Source organism: Cryptotermes secundus, unplaced genomic scaffold (assembly GCF_002891405.2).
Source record: "Cryptotermes secundus unplaced genomic scaffold, Csec_1.0 scaffold499, whole genome shotgun sequence".
In the NCBI taxonomy this organism is placed as follows: Eukaryota; Metazoa; Arthropoda; class Insecta; order Blattodea; family Kalotermitidae; genus Cryptotermes; species Cryptotermes secundus.
Genome location: NW_019738354.1, coordinates 1,182,978 through 1,208,198, shown reverse-complemented (window position 1 = coordinate 1,208,198; position 25,221 = coordinate 1,182,978). Strand labels below are relative to the sequence as shown.

General features: G+C 38.2%; 2 protein-coding genes across 9 annotated transcripts in view; both read right to left on the bottom strand.

Annotated features, from left to right (window-relative positions):
• The window catches only part of LOC111870793 (putative leucine-rich repeat-containing protein DDB_G0290503), a 47,653-nt gene extending 37,533 nt beyond the window's left edge, over window positions 1–10,120 (bottom strand). For all 7 annotated transcript variants that reach the window (XR_002843921.2, XR_004513704.1, XM_023863333.2 and 4 more), the window contains exons 1-4: window positions 9,919–10,120; window positions 7,116–7,204; window positions 2,719–2,786; window positions 630–872 (exon numbers count right to left, since the gene is read on the bottom strand). Coding sequence is in view for 5 of the 7 variants with exons in the window: in XM_023863333.2 (XP_023719101.1) it covers window positions 630–872; window positions 2,719–2,786; window positions 7,116–7,204; window positions 9,919–9,963 (445 nt within the window). In the remaining 2 variants the exon portion in view is untranslated. The remainder of the gene's footprint in view (window positions 1–629; window positions 873–2,718; window positions 2,787–7,115; window positions 7,205–9,918) is intronic.
• A 4,392-nt stretch (window positions 10,121–14,512) lies between these two features.
• On the bottom strand, window positions 14,513–23,815 carry LOC111870812. 2 transcript variants are annotated; one of them, XM_023863372.2, is made up of 8 exons: window positions 23,797–23,815; window positions 23,357–23,531; window positions 23,051–23,276; window positions 20,937–21,052; window positions 20,475–20,588; window positions 18,861–18,979; window positions 17,101–17,677; window positions 14,513–16,139 (listed from the first exon to the last, which is right to left on the bottom strand). In XM_023863372.2, the coding sequence occupies exons 2-8, from the start codon at window positions 23,499–23,501 to the stop codon at window positions 15,457–15,459; spliced, it is 1,980 nt and encodes a 659-aa protein (XP_023719140.1). In that variant the 5' UTR covers window positions 23,502–23,531; window positions 23,797–23,815; the 3' UTR covers window positions 14,513–15,456. The 2 variants fall into 2 exon arrangements, with proteins under 2 accessions (XP_023719140.1, XP_023719139.1); XM_023863371.2 differs by lacking the exon at window positions 23,797–23,815 and having other exon boundaries at window positions 23,357–23,790.
• Window positions 23,816–25,221: the final 1,406 nt, after the last annotated feature.

Below are 25,221 nucleotides of genomic sequence, written 5' to 3'. Positions count from 1 at the left end.
TTCAGCGCCTTAAATATAACAAAAATTAGTTCTAAAATCCTAGACACCAAAAAAAAATTTTTTTTTTGTAGGCCTGTGTTATCAGTGACTAAAAGCAAATTAAATGAAAATAAGTAACCAAATAAGGAGACAGCATTACGAAGATATACTGACATACACGCAAAAATTCTATTCTGGTTACAATGGACTTTACTTTGGCTAATTTATGCCCCATCATTTATAATTTACTGAACATAGTAACTTCACCTCATCTGACATCACAAAATTTGCTAGTGATACAACATTATTAACTCTACAAGCAGCAGGATGAATTCCTCAGAAATTAGATGCCTCAGCTCAAAATGCCAACTGAAAAATACAATGGCCTCAGCTGCTGAAAATTATCAGCTGTCATCTGCTCTAAGGTTTCACAATTTTTTCTCCTCAGAACTTACTGTGAAAAAACATGGATATTTGAAATCTGGAAGGCTCAGCTGCCCAGAACTTTTAGCAGCCAATCATGGAGGGGGACACCAAATTTCAAATCCACAGTTCCCAAAGAAAAATGAAATGGGGATATCTCTAATACTACCTCATTACTCCAGATGTATGGATAGTTGTTCAGGACCGCTCATAGCAAAATGACTCACCATATTCATTGATAGCATGCTTCAGAGCACTTCTTGTTACATTTCCATCATACTGCAACATGATTTCAAAGAAGTTTTTAATATATACTTGTGTCTCATGGTCCAGACTATACATATGATCCATTATCCTTTTATTCTCACTCTTTAGAACACAGTGCAACAGTAATAAAGATGTAATGTATGTAATTTCAATTTCTTCAACTTCACGAGACTCTGTTTCTAAGCAATAATTTGGGTATTCACCTGTGAAAGAAAAGATACATTTTAAGTTGTCATTTTATAGTAGCAATGATGAAGCTGGAAAGGGTGGATATGGAAAATGGAGTATGAGTATAAGGGGTGAGCCATAAAACTGGCCCTAGCACTGCGACCTTCAATGGTCTATTGTGCTTCCCCTTTGGATTAACCCTTTATTAATCTTACACTTCAAATGAAATGTAGGACTTCGGTTGGGGGGGCATCATAAAAGTCACTTGGTTCCATGAAGAATTGACCCAGGTGGCGATATCTTAAATAAGCTATAGCCTCACAATCACATAAGATGTGTGTGGCTGATTCATCTTCTTGTGGGCACCTCTTACAAGCTGGGTCCTCTGTCAGTCCCAGTTTGGAGTGGTGTCCTTTTAGGTGGCAGTGTCCAGTAAGTAATCCTACCACCCACCTGAGTTGATCTCTGTTTAATTTTAACAGGTCCCTCATTCTTTTGGCAGAGGGTCCTGATATAAATCCTTTTGCCTCTTTGAGTCCAGTTATGGATTCCAAGTGTTTTTTGTGATTTCTGTTAGTCCAGTCCCTGATCGCTTTCTTGGCAACTTCAACTGAGATGCCACAAACTGGTTCAGGTCCTGTGAACGGCTGTTCATATCCTGTTCTTGCCAGCTGATCTGCCATTTTATTCCCAGCAATACCCTCATGACCTGGCACCCACATCAGCTGAACTCTGTTATGTCTGGCCAGTTGTGTGAGGGATTGGTGGCCATCCCAAACCAATTTTGAAGCGATCTGGTCTGTACCAAGTGCTTTAATTGCAGCTTGACTGTCTGATAGAATATAGATGTTCCTATCTAAATTCTCAACTGTGCATACCTTAATGGCATACACCTCTGCCTGGAATACCGTTGTGTACTGACCTAGGCTGAAGGTATGCTTAAGCCTCATTCCATCACAATACACCCCAGATGCAGTGCCTTTATTTGTCTTGGTATGGAAAATGGAAGTAAAGCTCCATATATTAACCTCAGCACCAGATACTGGGCTCTGGGCACACTCAATCTTCTGTTCAGTGGTTAATGGGGCCTGAATACTCATGTCCATCTGGCATTTGGGTCAAGAATGTGTGGAGCTATACCTCCATTTCTTCATATATTTTCATGGCATTGACAACTTTACCTATTTTACCTTTATCTGTTAAAAATATCAGTCATCTCAAACATATACTGCCAGCATTTCCAGCCACAGAAACATAATAGGGAGTGGAAGATTTGTACCCATCCCAGAGCCAATTAAATGTCAGAAAGGAAAGACTGGCATTTAAGATTAAAAAAATAAATAAAGCAAGGGGATTGATGATCAAAATAAACTGTGCTTTAACATGTGCAGATTTTAAAATATATCAGGTTTACATTCATACTGTTCCTTCCCTTTGGTGCTTCCCATGCCACATGTTAGCTGCAGTGACAACATTCATTCACTCTCACTCACTCACTCACTCACTCATGGTGCAGAGCCCTTCTTGAGAAGCCATCAACTGTGCAGATACTCAAGGACTTCCCAGCATTTTATGGAACCCGAAAGTTCATTCCCATGTTCACAGGAGCCTTCCACTGGTCCCTATCCTGAGCCAGATCAATCCAGTCCATACAATCTCATCCTATCTCTCTGAGATCCATTTTAATATCATCCACACACCTACATCTTGGCCTTCCTAGTGATCTCTTTCCTTCTGGCTTTCCCACCAACATCCTACATGCATTCCTCTCCACCCCCATTCATGCTACATGCCCTGCCCATCACAACCTCCTTGGCTTGATCATTCTAATTATACTTGGCAAAGAGCATAATGCATAGCCACATTCTGCCAGCTACTTACATTTTAAAAAGCTTGTAATAGCCTCCTCTGCCTGATCTGTGTTGATGCCATGCTTAGCCCTGTGAGATCTATAAAGACAGAATGAATACCAAATTACATCAACATTTAATTGGAATGCTGAACAAAATACAGATTCTTTGTAAGTTACTATGTAATTGTCATAACTTTGACATATAACAGAGGCCTGAATCTTTAACCATTTTAAACTTCATGGATAAAAATTCAGAACATATAATTGGAAATATATTCACCTCCATAATGTAAACACATTACAGTGCAACTTATGTATCCTGCCTTGCAATGTCAGTACAGACATGGTGGAGTCAGAAGCATGAGCTAATGTCACCACTGTCGGAACCTCCCACAGTCAAACAGACAACTCGGCTCCCACAGCGCAGCAAGAGCAGGTGATATTTATACAGTACAGCTTGCAACCTGGCTGTCTGTACTGCCATACAAGTGCTACCCATTCACTGATCTCTACAGCAGTTCCAATGTCCATTTGTTAGTGCGCCACCTAGCAACAAAAGTATAAAGATGCTGGCCTCCAACATGGTATCATCAGTCACGGATACATTTGCATCTAGAGACCACCACGGCAGTGACTCTACTAGTACCAACACCACAGCTGACTCTACCAGTGACCATCAGTGCATGCACCATAACCCCACCAGTCTCATCACTATCCTGCCAGCTCACAATCACCAGGCTGCAGCAAAGAAGAACAATGGGCTGCTACAAGGAAGCATGGCATGCTGGCTAGCTCACTGCAATGAAAGCTTCAGATAAAAGGCCCTTTTCAGGGTCTCCAAAAGCTCCGCCATCACTAGCCCAGGCTAGCCTGCCACAAAGGGAGTCTCCACCAGTATTATTCTGACACACTCCCTGCTCATCTGTAATACCTGCTCTAAGAGCAATAAACATTTGTTGTTATAGTGCTATGTGGTTGTCTCTTCCAGCATCGACATCCCACACTATGCTGAATCACAAGGTATAACAGAAACAGTGGCTGAAATCTCTCTATAGTAAGAAAACATGTGAGGGAGAACACAATACTACAAATGTAAATAAATAATCATACAATAGTCATTAACACATATCCACCATTCCTATTCACATATTCTCTTGAACTGGCAAAAACATCTGTGTGTTTGTGTTAGTGGAAATGGTAGACATATTGAGTATATTCTGTAACAGCTGTGTCAAAAGAAAAATAATATTGCCAGTGGTTCCAGACTTACGGAACAACCTGTGTAATTAATACCAAGACAAATAAGTCTCAGGAACCTTGTTTTAGAACAGCTTTATAATACAATATATCTGAGTCCTTTAGTATACAGCCATATGATGTTATCTATTTCCTGACTTGTCACTGACTAACATAAGTACACTAATATATTCCACCTTTCCTTCTTCAATTTCAGTTTACTGGGAAAATATAAATGAGCATCTGGATACAAGCATTCCATCTACTCCAACCACATGACGTTACACAGTCTAGATACTTGGAGTGTCATAAAATACCTTCACCCCAAACCAACCTTGAATATGCGCTGTGTCAAAACATCATGCGAGCATAAAAGATATGTGTTCGTTATTGTATTGTGGAGCTACAGAATTTTGTCCTGCAACTTATTATTGGTGAATTGGACACAATAAAAAATTTGTACAATGTGAAATGCTTAAGGAAGACGCTAGACCAGTGTCCTAACCTGCACAAAGATTCAGGATAAAAAAAAACTGAAATCCAAAATGAGCCACCTATATACTAAAAATGAGCTGCACACAATCCTTTAAGTTGAAGAGCCTTTATTCAGGATTTCAAGTTCTCACAGTTGTGGTTGTGAAGAGTACCATATTCTGGGATATAACGCCATGTTGACTTTCAATGGACTATAGTGTTATATCCCAGATAATAGTAGTCGTCAGCCTTTATTAAATTTATATACATACTGTAACACGTACAAGGTGCAGCAATAAAGAAGCCGGATTACTTTTATGACTCATTTCTGGCCACGTCGATGACGAAGAGGAGGGTAGGGCATTGACCCGTGGACTTCCCTCTACCGTCACACAAAGTTTCATTCACGCGCATCGGTTAGTCTGGCCACGACCATTGTTAGAAGCGGATCGTGTGTCTGAGCTCCGTCGGAATAATGCTGAGTGCTAATGTAGAACAACGTGTTAACATCAAATTCCTCACAAAACTTGGAAAATCTGCCACTGAAACTTACAATTTGTTGATAGAAGTATAGGGTGATCAGTGTCTATCTCGCACATAAGTTTTCGAGTGGTTTAAGAAGTTTATGGAGGGTAGGAAAAACGTCAGGAACGATCCAAAATCGGGCCGTCCTTCCACTGCGAAAACTCCAAAGAATGTGGAGAAGGTCGCTAGAATTGTTCGAAGAGATCGTCGACTGAGCATTCGAGCAATTTCTGAACTTACCAACATCAATAAGGAAAGTGTTAGACAGATTTTGCACGACGATCTGGGCATGAAAAAGGTGTGTGCTAAAGTGGTGCCAAAAATCCTTACCCCCCAGCAAAAGGAACATCGAGTGAATTGCTGTGTTGACACTCTTGAAAACATTGAAAATGATCCTGATTTCTTCCAAAACGTAATTACGTGTGACGAAACTTGGATTCTTCAATATGATCCAGAGACTAAGCGACAATCCATGCATTGGAAGAGCCCCAAATCCCCTAGGAAGAAGAAAGCGCGCATGAGCAAGTCCAAATTCAAAGCAATGATGATTGTTTTTTTCGATATCCGGGGGGTAATCTACATTGATTGGGTGCCTGAAGGTCAGACTGTCAATCAGGTTTATTATAAAAATGTTTTGACGTACCTCCGTGAACGTGTGCGACGAAGGAGACCAGACATGTGGAAGAATGCCTCATGGGTTCTTCATCACGACAACGCGCTATCTGTGAAGAGGTATTTGGCAAAAAACAACATTCCAGTGATGGAACATCCACCGTATTCTCCGGACCTAGCATCGTGCGACTTTCATCTCTTCCCGCAAATCAAGTCTGTGCTCAAAGGGACCAGGTTCGAGTCCGTGGATGCAGTGAAAGCAAAAGCGACGCAACTCTTGAAGAGCATAACACAAGATGACCTGCAGCACTGCTTCCAACAGTGGAAAATTCACATGGAGCGGTGTAGGGATTGGGGAGGGGACTACATTGAAGGGGATAACATTTCGATTTCAATAAAGGGTTAGAGCATGAATCCGGTTTCTTTATTGCCGCCCCTTGTATAGCTAGGCAATGACGCAATAAACACCCAACACTTAAGTGCTTGACAACAATACACGATCACTGCTAGGCAACAACTCAGTAAACACACTAAAACATGCAACAATAGGTGTATCTTTGTGAAAGAATGTTTATTGCTCATTGCTAGGCAACAGCCAGTGTACCAATGAAGTCACTGGCTAGGAACCACATGATTTGTTTTCTGTAGGTGTGCACAGAAGGTTTATAGGGGACAACAAAGATTGTTTGCAGTCATAAGCTGGAAGAGTGAAATAGAGCTAGGAGTGGAGAGTCCAGGAGGGTTCAGCAGTTGAGATTATAAGGACGAGAATGGAGTGTGAATTGTAAAGATTGAGTACAGATTAGGACAGAGGTGAATTGTAAAGTGTGTAAATCAGCAATAGTGCTGTACTGCCTGTATTTAAGTGTAATTAACAGAGGTTGTAACCAAGATGGTAATAAATCCAATCATCCAAACTAGAACCCATCATTCTGTCACCACGCGTACATGACAATACGTACACATGCATAAATGACTATATATAAATGAGAACATGTACTGTCACTTAAAAATCTATGCGTTGCCTTCTCAGTTTTTAAATATTTTATCTACAGATATAAGTTAAATATACAGCTTAAAGTATTTGCTAAAAGGTGGTTAACTGGGTGGGTGAATGGTGTGTATGTGGAATTGGCATCACACCAAATGTAAACAACCTCAGCACAAGTTAAAAAATGCCTCAGAATAAATGTATATAAAATTCTGTCTAGAAAAACATGTAAAAAGGATGATTGTGATAAACATATATGAATATTAAAATGAATCTTGGAAAAATAGATTCTCAAGATATAAACTGCAGTGAACAGTGCCTGGGTTTGACCCAATTGTGAACTTGAACAGTGACAGTAATAAACATTTGGGTGCAACAACAAAGAAATAAACAAGCAGCTGTATAACTAGAAGGTTAACAGTATTTGCCTCAATATAACACATACTTTTTTCATTCAAATTACATCACACATATTCAAGTTTGAACAGAAGTGACTATAATGGGAAGTCAACTATTCAGAATCTATTTGAACGGGAGGAGGGGGAAAATAAATGCCTTACAATCAAGCAAACATTGTAGCCTACTTACATGAAACTCAAAAGACTGTGGAAAAATCTGCAATCACCTAATTCCGTAACTTGCTGAATTGGTTTCTCTTCGAGTGCTAGACAATTGACCTGTAAAATGTAATATAAACAATGGCTGAATAAGAGACAAAGATATAATGGAAGTCTCTGGAACATGAGGAAATGGTATAGTTAAAAGGAATTTAAGAGGAAGTCTATTTCATCATCTGTTCCGTCATTCTCCCCGAAGAACTTTGGGGGAAAAAACAAAAATATTCATCTGGTTAGCTATCCCAAGTAAAATAAACCAAGGCCTCCTGAAAGTACAATAAGTAACATATAATCATCTGACACAAAAGAGGATTCTCTGCCTCATCACTGTCTGCATGGACTAGTTCTTGTTTATGACAAGTGAGGGTAAAAAGATATAGTGACCAGTGGAGGGCTCTTGTGAACACGGTAATAAACCTTCGGGTTCCATAAAATGCTGGGAAATTCTTGAGTAGCTGCAAAAATGGCGGCTCCTCCAGAAGGGCTCAGCTCCATAAGTAAGTAAGTAAGAGGGTAAAAAATAAAGTTGTCCCTGTACTTAACTAGTTAAGCACTACACCTGGAAGGCATATGGGGGAGTGGGTGTATAGATCCACATTCTCTTGACCTCGGCACTAGTTAGAGGTGAGTGGTCAGATTCACGCCCTGGATGCTTTACCCCTGGGGAGACAGCTTCCAGTACCCATTGGATAGGAGGCTGGATGAACTCCATAGCCGGCCTGGGCAATGTGGAGAAGAGAAAATTCTTGACCCTACCAGGACTCGAACCTCTTGGTCATCCGGCCCATAGCTAGTCACTACACTGACTACCCTATCCCCGCTCACAGGTGAGGGTAAGATCATTAAAATTTAGGAGTCAGTCAAAATGTTATGGACCAGGCTTAAAACAGTTACCAAACTTGGGTACTCCTACAGATGCAGTAAAGATTATCCTCATCTGTGTAATATTCATGATGCCTGCCTAAATTTGATATTCTGTTGGTGACAATGCATATGGCTGCATCTTTTACACAAAGTTACCAGCATTCCAATGGTATTAGATCAAAAGTTTCCATATTTGGACCATTCCTATTTATAATTGCATCACTCATGATATCAGCAATTACATTCTACATTTGCTATGTAGAATATTAATTGCAATCAAGCCTCTCTTAAATGAGGCAGTTGATGTAGGGGATACTTGATTTTACTGAGCAAATAAAACCTGTTGTGCACCTTATGCATTCAGAGAACATTTTATTACCTGAATTAAACATGTATTTAAATATTAAAAGGGGGCACGCAGTACCATAGTTGGTTCAGGCACTATGCTACAAGCCAGAAGGTCGTGGTTTGAGTCCTGATGAGGTCATTGGATTTTTTAATTTACCTAATCTTTCCAGTGGGTCAACTCGGCTTCTAACAGAAATGAGTACCAGGAATCTTCCTGGGGGTTAAAGAGCAGCTGGTGCATAAGCCTGACAACATCACTGCCTTCTGTGAGCCGACTGTCTAGAAAATGTGGGCGGCTCGACATCTCACAACCCTATCGGCCTCTGCAGCCTATTGCAGGGACAGCTTTACCTTTAGTTTAAATATTAAAAATAGATTTTGTGTGTGTGCACAATTCTTGTGACTAACACTAAATTCTAAAACTCTGCAAAAAATAGTATTATTAAATTCTATTATTCGAAAATAATGTTTCTGGTGCCAGCACAAAATTGTTCCTTGAACAGGCAAAATTTATCCTCTGGAAATTTTAAAGCGCAAGACCGATTATAAGGCTGTATGTTAGATGTAGTGACCATAAGAGTAAACTGAATCAATCACAGGTTAGGAGACTAAGAATGTAAGTAGGATTTTTGTAATATCTAGTTCTTCCTTCTTCATTAAAAATCCTTTATAAATATATTGAAATGGGTCTGCCATCCGATTCTTAAGCAACTTTTCTTAAGTCAAGTTACATTACTTCATGATTACAGTCTTCTAGGATGTGATACCATGTAGTTTGCTGCATGTTTCCTTCTAAATACATTTATTTCTGGTATTACTTAATTATGTGTAAATTTTGACACTTATTAATATTAAAATATAGCATCCATCATTTCAAATGCCTAAATTCTACATTCTTCACCAGCATTTTGCATGAAGTTTACTTTTTCCAGGAATTTCTTAGGAACTACCACCGCCATAAAGAATCTGAAATTTGAGAAATTCCTCATTATATTCTATCTAATATCCTAAATTTAAAATGCCAAATTTCAGTATTCAGATCCAGGCAATACCAAACATCAAATGTTTTCTCTTATAGCTTCACTATTTTTAAGATGCCCAGACACTTCAGTTAAACAATATGGTGTTATAAGCCTCAAAAGATTTAACAGCTGAGCAATGTTTTGTTCTATTCTCCAAATTAATAAATTAACCCTTGTATACGTGATTTGTTTTCACATATAAAACTTTTCATTCTTTTAACAGGTGTATTGAAACTGTATTCCAACCGCTACCAATTTAATTACTTAACAAGGTACTAGCGAAAAAATTAAGAAGTAGTTGTCACATGTCTTAATACATGTGGAATGTAATGCTGTTTAGAATTCAGTGCAATGTCAGCCTGCCAAGGAAGCGACCAGCAGGAACCAAGTGGCAAGCAGACGCTTGATTCTTGCTACTTTGTTTTCTTTTCGATCCTGAAGTTGGAGGTAGTACGTTTTTCACAAACATCAGTGAACTTCCACCTGACCATACCGCCCAACTTCCCAGATGATAGTATAATGTTCTGATTTTATACATACCCATTGTACCAAAACGTTTTGCCAAGTCTTAAAATAGTCACACATTGCTGCTCTAAAATTATAATCTGTACTCGTATACACAATTAAAAGTTTCCGAATCTTCTACTCAAACTACAGCAAGAACCAACAGTTTCAAACATTGTACTAAATTCAAATAAGTTTCCGAATCTTCTACTCAAACTACAGCTAAGAACCAACAGTTTCAAACATTGTACTAAATTCAAATCAGAACTCATTACCTGATTGGCCAAATAGCATATCCGGAGTGAGTGCTGTTAGAAATATATAAACCGTCTACTAACGTTGCTTGAGAACTGCAGTGTATTCAAATCCTCTGCTTCACACGTGGTACAAAAGTGATCCGTGGTTCCTTTGCGTTCCCTAGATAGCGGAAGAAACGGATTGGCATGCCTGCTTCTGCCTCATTTCGAAGCTGTGGAAGGTCTGCTGTGATTGGACGTGGTAGAGTGAGGGGGAATTTCAATGAATTATATTGTAATTGGTGATAATGTATTTATTACATGTTCCGTTGAAACAATTGCTGTAAAAATCGAATACATTTATAAAGTTTTCTCTTTTACAACATGTTTCGAACATTCACATCGTTAAGTCACTTCACATTAACACTACTACTTTTATTCCCCTACATCGACCAGTGTTTACAATTTTAAGTGGAAGGTATCATGTTATTTATAGCATTATGCTAGCTGTATCATATGCAAGCTTAACATATTATGTTACGATTAAGTTCAATTTTAAATTAAGTTAAAATAAAAAACAACATTATTATTGTTATTGATTAAAATGCCATTTGTAGCTTTTAAATGACCTATCTGATCTATCACAAGCAGTCCATATTTCATATCGCAGTGTAGTTTTGTATGCCAGCATATTATCTATTGAACTTTTGGTAGCTGCTATTGGCGTTGGATGACTGTACTGGAACAATGTGTGTGATATGAGTTTCCTCGTATAATAAAATGTGTAGATGATGTGCATTTGGTGTGACTGTGAGTCGTGATGTTCATCTGTGGTTATGTCAATGGACAGGTGTTTCCATAGATGTGTCTTAATGAAACTTACTATTTGATACATCAACCATTAACAGCTGTAAAAAAATATATTATATGTAATATCACAGTATTCTGTTTATCCCATTGTTACCCTTTATGGCCAAATTACTGCAAGGAAGTATGTGGACAGGTAGGGTAATCAAGTGCATTACATGAGCCAGATGTTATTTCTAAATAATGATGCAGTTCAGTCATATTTTGAAGAGCATGAAGGTAAATTTAAGCATCTTCCCTGGCCAGCACAATCAGCAGGATCACCAGGGTTCAACATCATTGAACAACTCTGTCCATATTGAAGACTAGAGTGAGGAACAGATTCCCACCCACAACATCCCTGAAGCAACTTGAAGATGTTCTTCAAGAAGAATGCTGTAAAATTCAATTATACTTATACAAGTCCATTCCAAAAAGGATTACAGCTCCATTGAAGACAAAGGATGGTCTAATACCACAGTGATAAAGAAATGTGTACAGTATCTGTAGTGTTTCCTTTATTTTGTCCAACCCTTGCAGACATATATCTTGCACAGTAAATCATGTGGAAGACAGCATAATTGGATGGTCCAACAGTAATCAGACTGGATACCGGAGATGTGTTCAAAGTGTACATTTCTTCCTGATCTCTGTCTTTGGTAGCTTACATGAGTGACAGATTTTTAGTCATAGCTATGGTGGTAGCGGCATGGTGATCCTAGTATTTTCAAAACTGTATATAGGCCCAGCTGTTAGTTATGGTGCACTTTCAGCAAATTCTGATTTTGCCACTAACGTGACTATTGACACCCAATATTATAGAATCAATCTGTGGTTGTAACATGCTTTTTGTCCATGGATTATTCTGCAGAAGTCTTTGTATAACCTTAAAGTTTCTTGTTACTGAAGCCCATTTTATCAAACCTATCACAAAAGAGCATTTGCTTTTAAGTGAGAAAATTTAAGTTTTGGTGTACAACTTTTCATGTAACAGCAGTTTCAGTGAAATATAACACCATGTTAGGAACGTAATATGGGTGGGTTCCCAGACTACACCTTATGGGTATCATGTTTAGATTCATTCATTTGCTCAGAACTACTAGGCCAAGGGACCAGATGTCTGGTTAACTGTTTCCCAGTAGGTAACTAACCTGTGGTTGAAATAAAATTCCTAAGGTTTGAATACATGTGGCCCTGCAACTCTACTTCAAATGATGTATATGAAGATTACTCTCCCTAGGTTGTGACACCATAGTGTTTGGTACCTATCTACCAAACTACATGATGTTTCATCCAAAAAGACAGTAATTTGCATATCAAAAACATTCTTCCCTCCAAGCTCACAAATTGATCATTCCAGTTAAGCTCGCACATTCCCATGTGCACAGTCTCCACACCAATTCTTAGTATTTAACCCATGTACACTACACTGTGGTCCACCCCAATCCAAGGTTCACTGTTAACTGGCAACACCTCACAAAATTATACATCATTCCTTTTTGCATGGTCCACAAAACAAAGATGTAATGTCAGCAACGTACATGGAACTCTGTAAGCTGTGAGGAAAGAAAATGAAGTCTAATTCACTGAAAAATTAAATATATATGTATACACACACACACACACACACATATATATATGTAGGTCATACCGAAAGTCATTAGCAACTTTTTTTGCATACAACCTCGGAACAGCAGATGAAAGAGAGTATGGTGGCAGGTGGAACCAGCTGTTGTGTTAACCTTGAGTGTCTTGTGACGTCAATAGCTTGCATTACATGACCAGTATCACTCCTAACAAAATGGCCAATGATATGTCGTTTCGCCAGCATGCTGTCAATGAATTTCTTGTGAAAGAGGAAATCCCTGCTGCAGAAATTCACCAGACTTCAGCGTGCTTATGGAAGTGTGTGCATGGGTGCGAGCAGTGTTTGAAGATGGGCGAAACATTTTAAAGATGAGAACACCAGCATCGAAGATGAGCCTCGGAGTGGTCGTTCTTGAACAGCCTCAACTGAATGCAACAAGGAAAGAGTGGATGAGATCATTCAAGATGACAGGCGTGTGACTGTGGACACAAGAGCCCGAAAACTTGGAATAGGGCACAGTGCAGTACAGGAGATGAATGAAAGCTTGCGCTATAGGAAAGTTTGTGCTCATTGGGTCCCGCGGTTATTGACCGAAGACCACAAAGGTCAGTGAAAAGCCATCACCTCAGAACTGCTGCAGAGATATCGACACGAAGGCGATCATTGTTTGCCCTGTATTGTGACAGGTGACGAAAGCTGGTTTCACCATTTCAAGCCTGAAACGAAACGGCAGAGTTTGGAATAGCACCATTTGCATTCTCCATCAAAAAAGAAGGCAAAGACAGTGCCATCAGCTGTGAAGGTGATGGGCACAGTCTTCTGGGATGCAGAGGGGTTTATTCTGGCCGAATTCCTGGGACCTGGGCAAACCATCAATGCTGCTCGTTATGTCCAGACACTGCACAAGCTCCGTCGTGCATTGCGCGATAACCGTCCAGGATGAAACATCCTGCATGTCAACGCTCGCCCCCACGCCACTTGCCTCACATTGGAAGCAATTGCAAAGATGGGGTGGGAAGTTCTTCCACACCCCTCCTATAGCCCTGATCTGGCAACCTCTGACTACCATCTTTTCGGATTTGTGAAGGATCAGCTGCGTGGACAACGTTTTGAGACAAGGGAGGCAATTCAGAAAGCACTGCATCAGTTTCTTCGGATGGCTTGAATGGAATTTTCAAACTTCCAGAACGCTGGAAGAAATGTGTACAAAGAAGTGGCGATTATGTGGAAAAATAAAGAAAGATCTGTAGATTGAGGTGGTGTATTTGGTTTGTCAATAATAAAGCATGTTACTTTACAAAAAATTGTTGCTCATGACTTTCAGTACGACCCTCGTATATACAGGGTGTCCCAGGAGGAATGTGCCAGACTTGGGGAGGGTGTTCCTTATGTTAAAGTATGCCGATATAACCCAAAACACCTATGTCCAAAGTTGAATGGTTACAGAGATAATGGCCCGAGAGAAAAGTGTGATCTTCTGGTGGGTCCGTGCACTGTACCTGTCAGCTGACAAGTCGTATCGATGTTTGTCCTTGAGTGTGGTGATGACGCTTCACACTAGCCGCATACACTCGCATACCAGAATGCACAGTGCTTGGAACCCTAACAACAACTATGACATGGTGTGCGAGTTTTTTTGTAGTTCAATTTAATGGCTTCATGTCACTCACAAGTTAGTTTGATGTTACGTACATTATTAACATTACAGAAACCACATATTCCTGCCAGTTAATATATATTTGGTAATGAACAAGTGTGTAACACCTGTCAAAGTTCCACACTTCTCTGGCCATTATCTCTATAACCGTTCAACTTTGGACATAGGTGGTTTGGGTTATATCGCCATACTTTAACATAAGGAACACCCTCCCGAAGTCTGGCATATTCCTCCTGGGACACCCTGTATATATCAGATTTGATGACCCTTTTACCATTCACCATCACTTCAGGAAGGCATCCGTCATGAGATCAGAGACATTACTGTATTTTCATTACAATTTTTAAGCAATTTTACATTGAATCTTCTTTCAAAAATATGATTTCAGGGCAACAAAGAACCTCCTTTTATCTGTGGAATAAGGATTCATTACATTACAATCCACGGGCATTTTGTAAATGGAAAGGTTCAATCTGTACCTGGATAGAGTTACACAAGCATTATTTGCACCTTGGTTCTCTCGCATGTTCTGCAGTTTTGACTTTAACAGAATTCAGTACAACTGTGTTCACTGTGATTTTTAAATTTTCAAAGTGCCACTATGTTGCTCATAAAGCAAATATAGCAAATTCTCTTACAACTTTTGACAAGCTCTTAGGACTTATTTATATTTATTCACCTTAGGATTAAACTTCTAACTAGTACCACTACTAGAACTTAACAAAATACCATACAAAACTAAAACAATACTTCAATTTTAAAACACAATACAATTAAATGCTGCATAAATAATTTGTCAGTTGCTTAGAGTAATTGCCACACATTCTTCATGCTTTCCTAAGTATATAGTCACCATATTTATACAATATACATAATGTAGTATTCTTTCTGAATAAATAATTTGCTTTATTCAAATCACAGCCATTAAAATCATGTCACATACTTTACCCTTCCTGCTCCCATGGAACATGCAAATTATCACATTAGCACTCCTTGAAAGTTAAATAAAGATTACTGTTTAGTCATGTGAACACATCAGTTGTATTCATACCATCTGCAGAATTAGATACATCCTCTTATGGGGATACTATGTCATCAGATGTATCATTGCCAAAAGCTTCGTATTTATCTCTACGGATGTTATCTGGCACAACTTCCCCAGAACCAGTACTGGTATCCTGTGATTTAACTGAGTTTTTCTCTGATCCATCACCACTGGAGATACTAGGTGATGTGTAATGTTTCTGTCAGTATTCTGTATGCCATGAGTCTTCATCAGCTGTACTTTCAACATCCATTTCCACAGGACTTGTGTTTTTCAAATCATCATTGATGTACATAACATCTATATTGTCATCTTCATTGTTATCATATTCATCTTCATCGTTATTTAAACTGTCATCTTCATTCTTATAATATTCATCTTCTAAACTGCCATCTGGGTCTGTTTCTAATTCAGTATCAGAAAACACATCATTAACATCTTCATCTGAACTCATGAATTCTGCAAACATATCACTTTCATCGTCCTCATAGCTGTCGTCATCAAGATACACATTATCTACAAAATCACTAGAGGACCCTTCATCAGACTGACCATCACAACCCTGAATGCAGTCAATACTCTTAAAATTATAAAGACATGCTCCGAGTTGCAGACGAGCGGCTTCTATTTCAAACCTTGACAATAATGATGGTGGAAGATTTAGTACCTCTTTAACTAACTTGTGGATGGTCATCTTATTGAATTCAATTAATACATCCCATTGCGTAACATTATCCATATCTTCTACTACTATGTTATCTGAAGACTCAACTCCTTCAGTGCCATCCTCGTCTTCATTTTCATCCCAGTTCTCAGGTTTCTCTTTTTCTTTACGGGCGACTAACATCTTGCCTTGAAGTTTTGCTACGAGTTCCAATGATTTACCTAGAACAAACATCAGATGCCCTATTTATTACTTCACCAAACTCCATGGAGCAGAGTCTTTCTTAAGAAGCAAATATCACTTAGCGCCTCACCATCTATAGAACCCAAAGGCTCATTAATGTGTTCAAAAGTGAAGGTCTTTCAATACTGTCCTGAACCAGATGAATCAGTCCACATACAGTAAATAATTAGTTACAGTGTTTGTTTAGCTTTGTATTATCTTTCCGCTTTGTTTGTGTTATGCTTGTGACCAGTTTCACGTCCATTGCATTTTGGACTTGTGAAATATATGTATGTATACTTACATTTGACTTCTTTAAGATCCACTATTATATTACCCTCCTGTCTATGCCTAGTTCTCTTATCATCAGGCTGTCCAACTACAATTTTATATACACATTTGTATATCCCCCATGCATACTGCATGCCCAACCCATTCACCCTCCTTAATATGATTGCCCTAATAGCATCTATGACGAGCACAATATATAAAAGATCCTCAGCATGCAGTTGTTTCCAGCCTTCTGTTACTCCCTTCCTCTTACGTCAAAATATTTTTCTCAGTGCCCTATCCTCGGATATCTTCAATCCATATTCTCCTCTTTGGGTAAGAGAACAAGTTTCATACCCATGTAAAACAACATGTAACATTACAGTTTTGGGTATTTTAATGTTTAGTTTATTAAATATGAGACACAAACATTCTTAATTGAATTGTAGCATGTATCCCCAGAATTTAATCTCCTCCTTACTTCTGCATGAATGTAATTGTGATTTGTTAGTTTTGTTCCCAAATACTTTTCTGCCATATTTGAAGGATCTTCATAGTACAATTTTGTATCAATTCCGATGACAAGACATGAACCTGTACTTACTTTTCTATTATATTCTCAAAAATAATAAAATATTCATGTGAAGAAATACATAACCTATCCTTCATACTAACAAAATCATTACTTACGTGGATCTTGTGTGAAAAATATATGGCCTATTATCTGCCGGACACAAAGCTGTTGGAGTCCTGCACTTAACTTTCCAAACATAAATATCACTGCATCCTGGGGTTTAATGCCTGGTGATGAAAATGAATCAAATGGAAACTGCGTTTCTTCATTGAGTATCTTTTTAACTTCATCCAGTACTGGTTCTGGGAAGCACTTATATACAGCTGTACTGTCTACAACAGGTGAGATGGCATTTGAAAACACTTTATCCAGTAAATCAACATTAAATGAATATGGTGCCTGATCAATGCGAAACTTGGAGCTCACATAAGCAGCTGTATGTCGCACATAGGATGATGAGTCCTGCAGCAGAGGTGCTAAGACAGCAGAGATTCCATTGACAGTAATCTCCTGAGTATATGGAAGCCCTCCAATTTTAGATACCTTATGCCATTCTGCAATACTAATAATGGCACGAGGAGTGAGGCTTGCGCCCTGATGTAACAACTCTGTTGCTACTCTGGGTGAACCAGCTAACATGGCTCGCCATAAAGCCGTTTCATTAGAGCAATTCTGGGCTTCTAATGAAGACATCTGAAAGAAATAGAGAAAACAAATTTTTATACCGGTATGACTACTGAATATAAATTATGTTTCCCTAATACTTTAAGAGTACAATAAACCCTTGTTATAATGGACGAATTGGGGGACAAGGTGTCAGTCATCGCTGATTTCCACTACAACCAAGTGAAGCAGTAATCATGCTTGTACAACAGGATACATAGTCGATATGCACAATAAACATACAAACACAATGTAATTGCATAATGGTTTTTATATTGAGTTTCTTTTTTATTTTAAATAGTTTTATAACTACAAAATATTCTCACTGCCTCAACATCTTTTAAAATTCACAACTGTACACAGCCAGATCTTGTCTGTTACATCCAAAATTCATTAGAATGACGGTTTACTGCATAACAGGATCCCATTTAATAGTTAGCAGATCCACCTTGAACTATGAAATTTGGTTATTGGATCAGTGCATGTGAAAGGGCCTCATTATAAAATACTGTAACGTGTTTGGAGTAGATACTTCCGTGGTAATGCAATAACAGTGGGCCGTTGCGTAGACAATGCTGAAACTACGAACGCATTTCCCCAGAGATGAACAACAGAAGGCCGTTGAGTAACAATGGATGAGATGAAACTCATTACCAGCGTATAAAGAGTGTTCCTGAAGCAACGGATTGCCGAACACGTGAGATCGAACCTTGGCGAGAGGTGTCCTCTACTGAGTCCGCAGAACACCTACATAAGCCGAGAGCTACAGACAGCAAAAACACAGTTGGAACCTAGTCGCCATACAACACAGTTGGAAGATAGACGCCGCAGAATATAGTTGAAGTGTTAACAATTGTACAGTGTGTAAGAGTGAATGTCCAATAAAGATTCTCTGAATCCGAGACCCACATGAATTTATTTGTCGCGTGACATACCCCGACACGTGACAATACTGTCTTGAATGGTCATGCCACAGCTTAAGACTGCAATGGCCTTGGTTCAGTCACAAGTCAGTTCATGTGGGACCTATGGTGGACCAAATGGCATTGGGCCACATTTTCTTTGGTTTCACCTGCCAATTCTCCTTTCACCAAATGCTCCATTTCTCTCATTTATCATCTGGGGCTGATACAATGTGGCATTTATGGCCTGAATACCAAGGGACTCAATGTTGCCCCACCCTAGAAATTAAAAAAAATAATAATAAACTAACATCTTGTTTTGTCCTCCAAATGCTGTTCAAGATGTCCATAGCAAGATCTCCATCTGCATACATAATAAGATCCATCAATGGTGTTGTTCCATGAACATTAGCATGATTCAAGTCTCCACCTGCAATAAATATAAATAATAAGAAAAGGTTCAAATGTAAAATTACATAAATGCTGCTAAGAAAAAGAGGCACAGTAAGCATACTGTGCCAGTCTGTACTTATAATGCCACAAGGTATCCATGTGGTTACTGCTATTTTATGAAAATCCTGCATCAACCAAATATTGATCTACAGGATGAATAATAACATATTTCACACTGCCCTCTTATAAAATTTAATTAATAGGTCATAGATATTTAATATTATGTCCACTAAAACCTACATTTTGTTAAACCTTGCTTTAGTCTTTTATTTAACTGTGTATAATGAATTATCAGAAGATATATTAATGGTAATGTTCTAGGAGTGATATCCCTCAAAACCTGAACATTTAAGCAGTGACAGTGAACAAAACTGAATTTCTCATTACCACTGGTATGTAAACTAGGTGTTATCAGATTTTGCTCTATAATATCTAGTGATACATCAGCATAAATTTTCACAACAATTTTTCTTTATCCAAAATAGTAACACTGGCCACTTTCGTGCTGCCATTTTCACAAACAGTAGATCAAAAATGTTGTAATCATAAGCATTTACGTTTGAGCAGACGAAGTCAAGTCGCTGTTTAGTCTGAAAGCCTTATCACAGGACGTTAATGCTTCTAATTCATCAGCTGATCTTCCCAAACTAAGCTGAGGCTGTACATGATTGGGTATGATCAGGAAAGCAAGTGCACAGGACCTAAACAACAATGACATACAAGGAAGGAGTTCTTCCTACCCACACACTATTTTCAGACAGGCAATCACAGTAACCACCACGGCCCACATGCTCTTATGGCTACAAATTTAAAAGAATAAAACGAGGAAAAAACATTGTAAAAAGTTGTTAATCATTCTCAAGTATGTGCAACTTCTGTTACTTATCTGCGAAATATTTAAAAACACCGTCAGTAACTCAGATTATACAGCATCAAATGACTGGATGATAAGTGACTAATGAACTGAAAACAAAATGGAAGGAAGTATAGTGTATTTGAGGTACTACACCATAATTTGTCTGGAGGAACTGATGGAAACCATAGAAGCATTTAGTGGGGATAATTGGTGCCCTGGCTGAAATTTAAACTGGGAATCTTCCAAACACAAGCTGGCTGTGGTTCTGCTTGAGGCAAACTGGTTGAAGCCATAGTTTGTTCTGTCATGGCCAACCTTACATTATACATGCAACACAACATGTTCCTACATTGATATACTTGCATCCAGGATTCTACAAATACAAGATGGAAAGAGTTAGCTGATTTTGGAAATGGTTGAGCATAGTGTCCACAGAACATGGCGGCTAACATGAAGCCATTATATGCATGTAATCCAGCAGTATGTAAGAAAGAATATCTTAACAAATAGGCCATGAAACATTCTATATGACAGGTTAAACATAGATTACCAACACCACATACTATGAACAATGCTTATCATGCCTGGCAAACCAGAATGTGATGATAACAGGTACCTGCTTCACACAGCTTCATAACCAGCTCCATGTCAGGATCAGAATTTGCCAACACAACATGGTACAAAGTGGAGTTGGATTTACTAGTAACTATATTTGGGTTACCACCACAGGCTGAAATCAGAATCCATTATTTAGCGAACAGCAAGTTATACATCTCCATAAAATATAAAATTTGTTCCTATACCTAATGACAGTACCACAGAGCAGCAATTTCATGGCATGGAAGTTAAGATCCACAAATTTTAGATCTCAAATTAGGTGGAAGCGAGTAATCAGCTTGTGCTCTTATCCAGTAGCAAAATAAGTGTGTAAAAAGCAAAGTTTCTTGTGTTCTTAAACACAACACACTAAAAATCTCATATATGATGGATGGAGGGAAGGCTCCATATTTTCTAGATTTCAACACTCAATGAAGATGAATCTCAGCTTCCTATGTCAGTTACATGTCTATTCACATACCTATGAAGACATCTAGAAGTTCCAGAAGTTGTTCCTTCAACTGAATAAGAGTTAATTCTGTTTCATCATGTAGCCCAATTGTAAACAAAGGATCGACAAAATTTTCGGTGTACGACCTACAACATGGGGATGTAAAAAATTATAATTCTAATCAACACTGATTTAAATTCACTCAAAACACAGTAATTAATAGAGACACATACCCTCTTTGTAAAAACATATGAACAAACTCTCAGTCTATCATGAAACATAGTTCCCAAGGAAACTCAAATGATCAATTTATTTTTACATACCTTTACAATTCGGTGACAAATTGCACTTCAATAATTAAAATGATACATTTCAGAGGTAAATAAAGGTCAAATTCATTGACAAACTGGACATCAGAATAATTCATTTTAAACTAGTAACTGTAAATAAATCCCCAAATCATGGGCTGGTATACCTGGGTCCTTTACTGTGAAGGTGTTTGTATTGTTCACCATTGGTTATAACATTTACAATGAAATATCAAATACTTTATCTAACTGTCTTAACTTGGGGAAAATTTATTCTATTTCAGTAGTTCCCTATTTAGAGTGTGCATAACTCAGGCAGTTAGTTGCTGGCTTCCCACTGCAGTAGCCCGGGTTAGGTTATGTGGGATCTGTGGTGGAAAAAGTGACACTGGGCAGGTTTTCTCTGAGTACTTTAGTTTCCACTGCCAATTCACATTCCACCAACTGCTCCACAATCATCATCATCTATTACCTGTGGCTAGTACAACAGGCCAAACGGTGGCCGCAATACCAAGCGCACTCAGTCTCACTGTAATATTTAAGCTGAAGTAATGGGGATATAAAGGGTACGTTATGTCTCTTACTCTCTTACTTTATTGCTGTGGTGGAAGAAATGCTGCTCTCCAATTCTAGAAATTGTGAGTTGTCATGATGTAACTATTACATCAAATGTGAAGGAAATCAGCAGTGCAATTTAGACTACCATAAGGTTTAGTCTTTAGGTTTTGGTTTACTTACTTATCTATATGAATTATTTAATGACACTATCAATAATTCAGACTATACAGCATGACTGCCAGGATAATTACTGAATAATGATTTAGAAAGGATGTGGATGGAAGCAGTAGTGGCATAATATGAGGCACAATCGCAGTGTGTTTGCTCGGGGAGACCGTGAAAAAAAAAAAAAACATATGACCTCAATTACAATAACTGAGATCTGAACCTGGGATGCCTTAATGTGAAGCAGGAATGCTCACCACTTGACTGCAATGTTCATTAAATTCTGGTTTCTACTAACAGTCACAAATAATTAGTGTGACTGAGTAACTTCAAAACCTACTAACCATTCAAACCACTCAACAGAGCAGTCAGCACACAAACATTATGGTGGCCTACCCGTGTTCACTGAATCTCATGAATAATGCAGAAGTCTGGTAGACACACTAAATGCAGGAAAATCAGGAGACAAAAATGTGAAAACTAGCAAAATGTCTATAGCCCTTAATAGAATCCAATGTAAATCTTATAGTTTTTAAAACTAGTGAAGCACAGCAAGTCATGTACCATTCTCATCCCAAGAAAGAGACCAGAGGAAAAGGAAAAACACATGCATACTGAAACAGCACCAACACCTAAAGTGTATCCTTCCTTATTCTCTAAAATTTAATGCTTGCATATATGAAAAAATGAAACACAAGTTTAAGAATATAGGTCCTTCTTGTTTTCTGGATCATTCACAAATTTTCTGGTCAAATTTGAAGGTTATATATAAAGTGGCAGGGTGACTATGAGTGATAAATTGGTAAGGATGATAATGGAATCAAGTAAACATTTTGATTTAAATGCCACAATGGATGTCCATTTCTCTTAGCCTTCTGGCCACTAAACCAAACTCCAAAACTAACTTACCTAACCAATCAAAACACTTCATTTGTCTGTACTCATATCCTATCATTCAACCGAATTTTAGAGAGACTGTTGGAAGTGTAGTAATTGTAAATTACAGTTTACTGTGACTTGTTTTACATCCTGCTTACTACGAACTTCGGAATATATCCTTCAACTTGCTTAAGTTACATTAAAAATATATATACATATTTATTTATTACTAACAAGCTATCACTTCCATCTCTGCAGAGATCACTGGCACAATCATACAGAGCCAAGACATATTCCATTGGGCTAGAGCTTGCTCCCTGCCATTCAGCTTGTAGAATAGGAATGTTAGGATTAGCTCCTCCTTCAACCAACAATCTAGCCAAGCGAAGGTGACGTGGAAACTGCCTGAATTCTGCTTCACTTGATAACACCAACGCTAGTGGAATTCTGTCAAAGGGACCTGGCAAGAAAAATAAAATTGTCTGCTCACAAGCAGTCAACACAATTTCTATAAAATCTTGCTATTGTACACAATAATACCTTCGTTTAAATAAGATGGCTCCTCGTTTTCTTCTATCAATTTCTCAGCCGTTTTAAAATCCCCTTTCCCAAGTGCAGATGTGAGAGGTGTATCACTAATGCCTATCTGTACATGATTTGGCATTCCACCGTAATTTACTGCCATTCTTAACTTTACCACGTAGTTCTCCAGATCCTAAAGATTACATTTATTACCTTCAAACAACAATTACAATTTTATGATATAATAACTCCCTTGTTATAGCTGAAATGATACTGATGAAGATTTAAACGCAGAAACTGTGAACACAATATATCTATTTTAGATGAAAATGCACATGACACAACACTGCGGTTGAGGTTACGTTGATTAATGAGAACGAGGGAGTATTTACATTTTAAATGTAATTACTGATCTACACACATATAAATTAATTACGTAATACTTTCTTTATCCGTACAGCATTTAATCATTTCAATTACAATCTTGCAGAAGTACCAACACATTCTTACTGAATATTTTCAACAGTAATTTACCGCTTGGAGCGTAGTTTAATCTATACAGCCGGGCAGAAGTCGATTGTAACCTTTGGGTCGTGATCGTCGTGACCGGTCGTGACTACTAAACCACCTTCTAGTGCTGGGGTCAAGATTGGTCATGTTATACCTTCACCCGTCCGTGCGTCTTTATGGAGCGATGATTAATTAATCAAGCACAAGGACACCTTTACTTTTTTGTCTTTTTATAATTAAACGTAAAATAAGGGTCCCTATTCAAAATGAGAGTAGCATTGTCTACAAGTTGGAATATATTCAGCCGTTCACTAATCTTATATATATATATATATATTGCTTTAGAACGAGATAAAAATATCGAATCATCGGTGAATTCGATGTGACAATTGTAGGTGAATGGCGCGCTATTGTAAGGGCTGGCCGTGAAGTGAGTCTTTCGTAAATTAGGAGTGAAAGTGCTTAAGTAAAAATATCACAAGTGTGAAATTACGTTTCGCGCTGTGTTTTATGTGAACTGGAGTTCAGTGTTGTGCCGTCGTATAACATGAACTTGGTGCAGGTGCAGTCGCTCGTCTTGACATCGAAATTGAACGAATAGACAGCCTGAGGTGTAGGTGAGCTTCCAAGGTGCAAAGAAAATCAAATTCTTATGACTGAACATTTTTTATTTTGAACATAAAGTAATATTTAAGTGACATGCTAACTTCTAACCTATGCAGACTGTTTATGGTAGACTGATTATTACGATTTCCATTTGTGGTTGATAATCTTTCGATGGGTTTTCGATACCGTTTGGAAACGTGTGATAGTTAACAGATGGCGGTCGTAGTGCGGTTCAGTTACGAGTGAACACCAGACGATTTAGTACGTCGGTTGCGAATAGATGGAGGTAATGGTCCATGTTTTGCGCTTAATAGGCGGATATTTAAATTTTGTTGGTAGAATTGATTTGATAATAGATGGCGCAATCAGTGCAGAAAGCACGAGCGGTACATATTCAGAGGCGGCGTATTGTTGCTTTTATTATATTAATAAAACAAAATAACTAACAGAAAGCGAAATAATAATATTTTTCAGTCTCAAGTAAACCTCCAATTTTAATATTATACGTAAGAATATATTGTTAATGGAGTGACGCTATTGTTGATTTCTAAAGTCGTTGCGTGTCTTTTAAGGGAAAAGGGGATATCGAAAACTTGTTATGTTTATCCTGACCTGTGTACGAGTGAATAGCATTCTAATTATGGAACAAATTCCGATGAACTACAGTAAATGAATATAAATTTGAAGAGTTTAGAACATTTAAAGACTTTTGAAATTTTTCGAAAATACAACAAACAAATTTACAGTTTTTAAAAGGTTCTAATTAT

Coding starts and splice junctions, on each gene's coding strand:
- LOC111870812 (XM_023863372.2), bottom strand. CDS start 23,501: ATGGCAGTAAATTACGGTGGAATGCCAAATCATGTACAGATAGGCATT. Junction 21,053..23,050: donor AGAGATGGAAGTGATAGCTT/GTTAGTAATAAA, acceptor CCCATGTTGTAG/GTCGTACACCGAAAATTTTG. Junction 17,678..18,860: donor TTTGGAGGACAAAACAAGAT/GTTAGTTTATTA, acceptor TATTTCTTTCAG/ATGTCTTCATTAGAAGCCCA.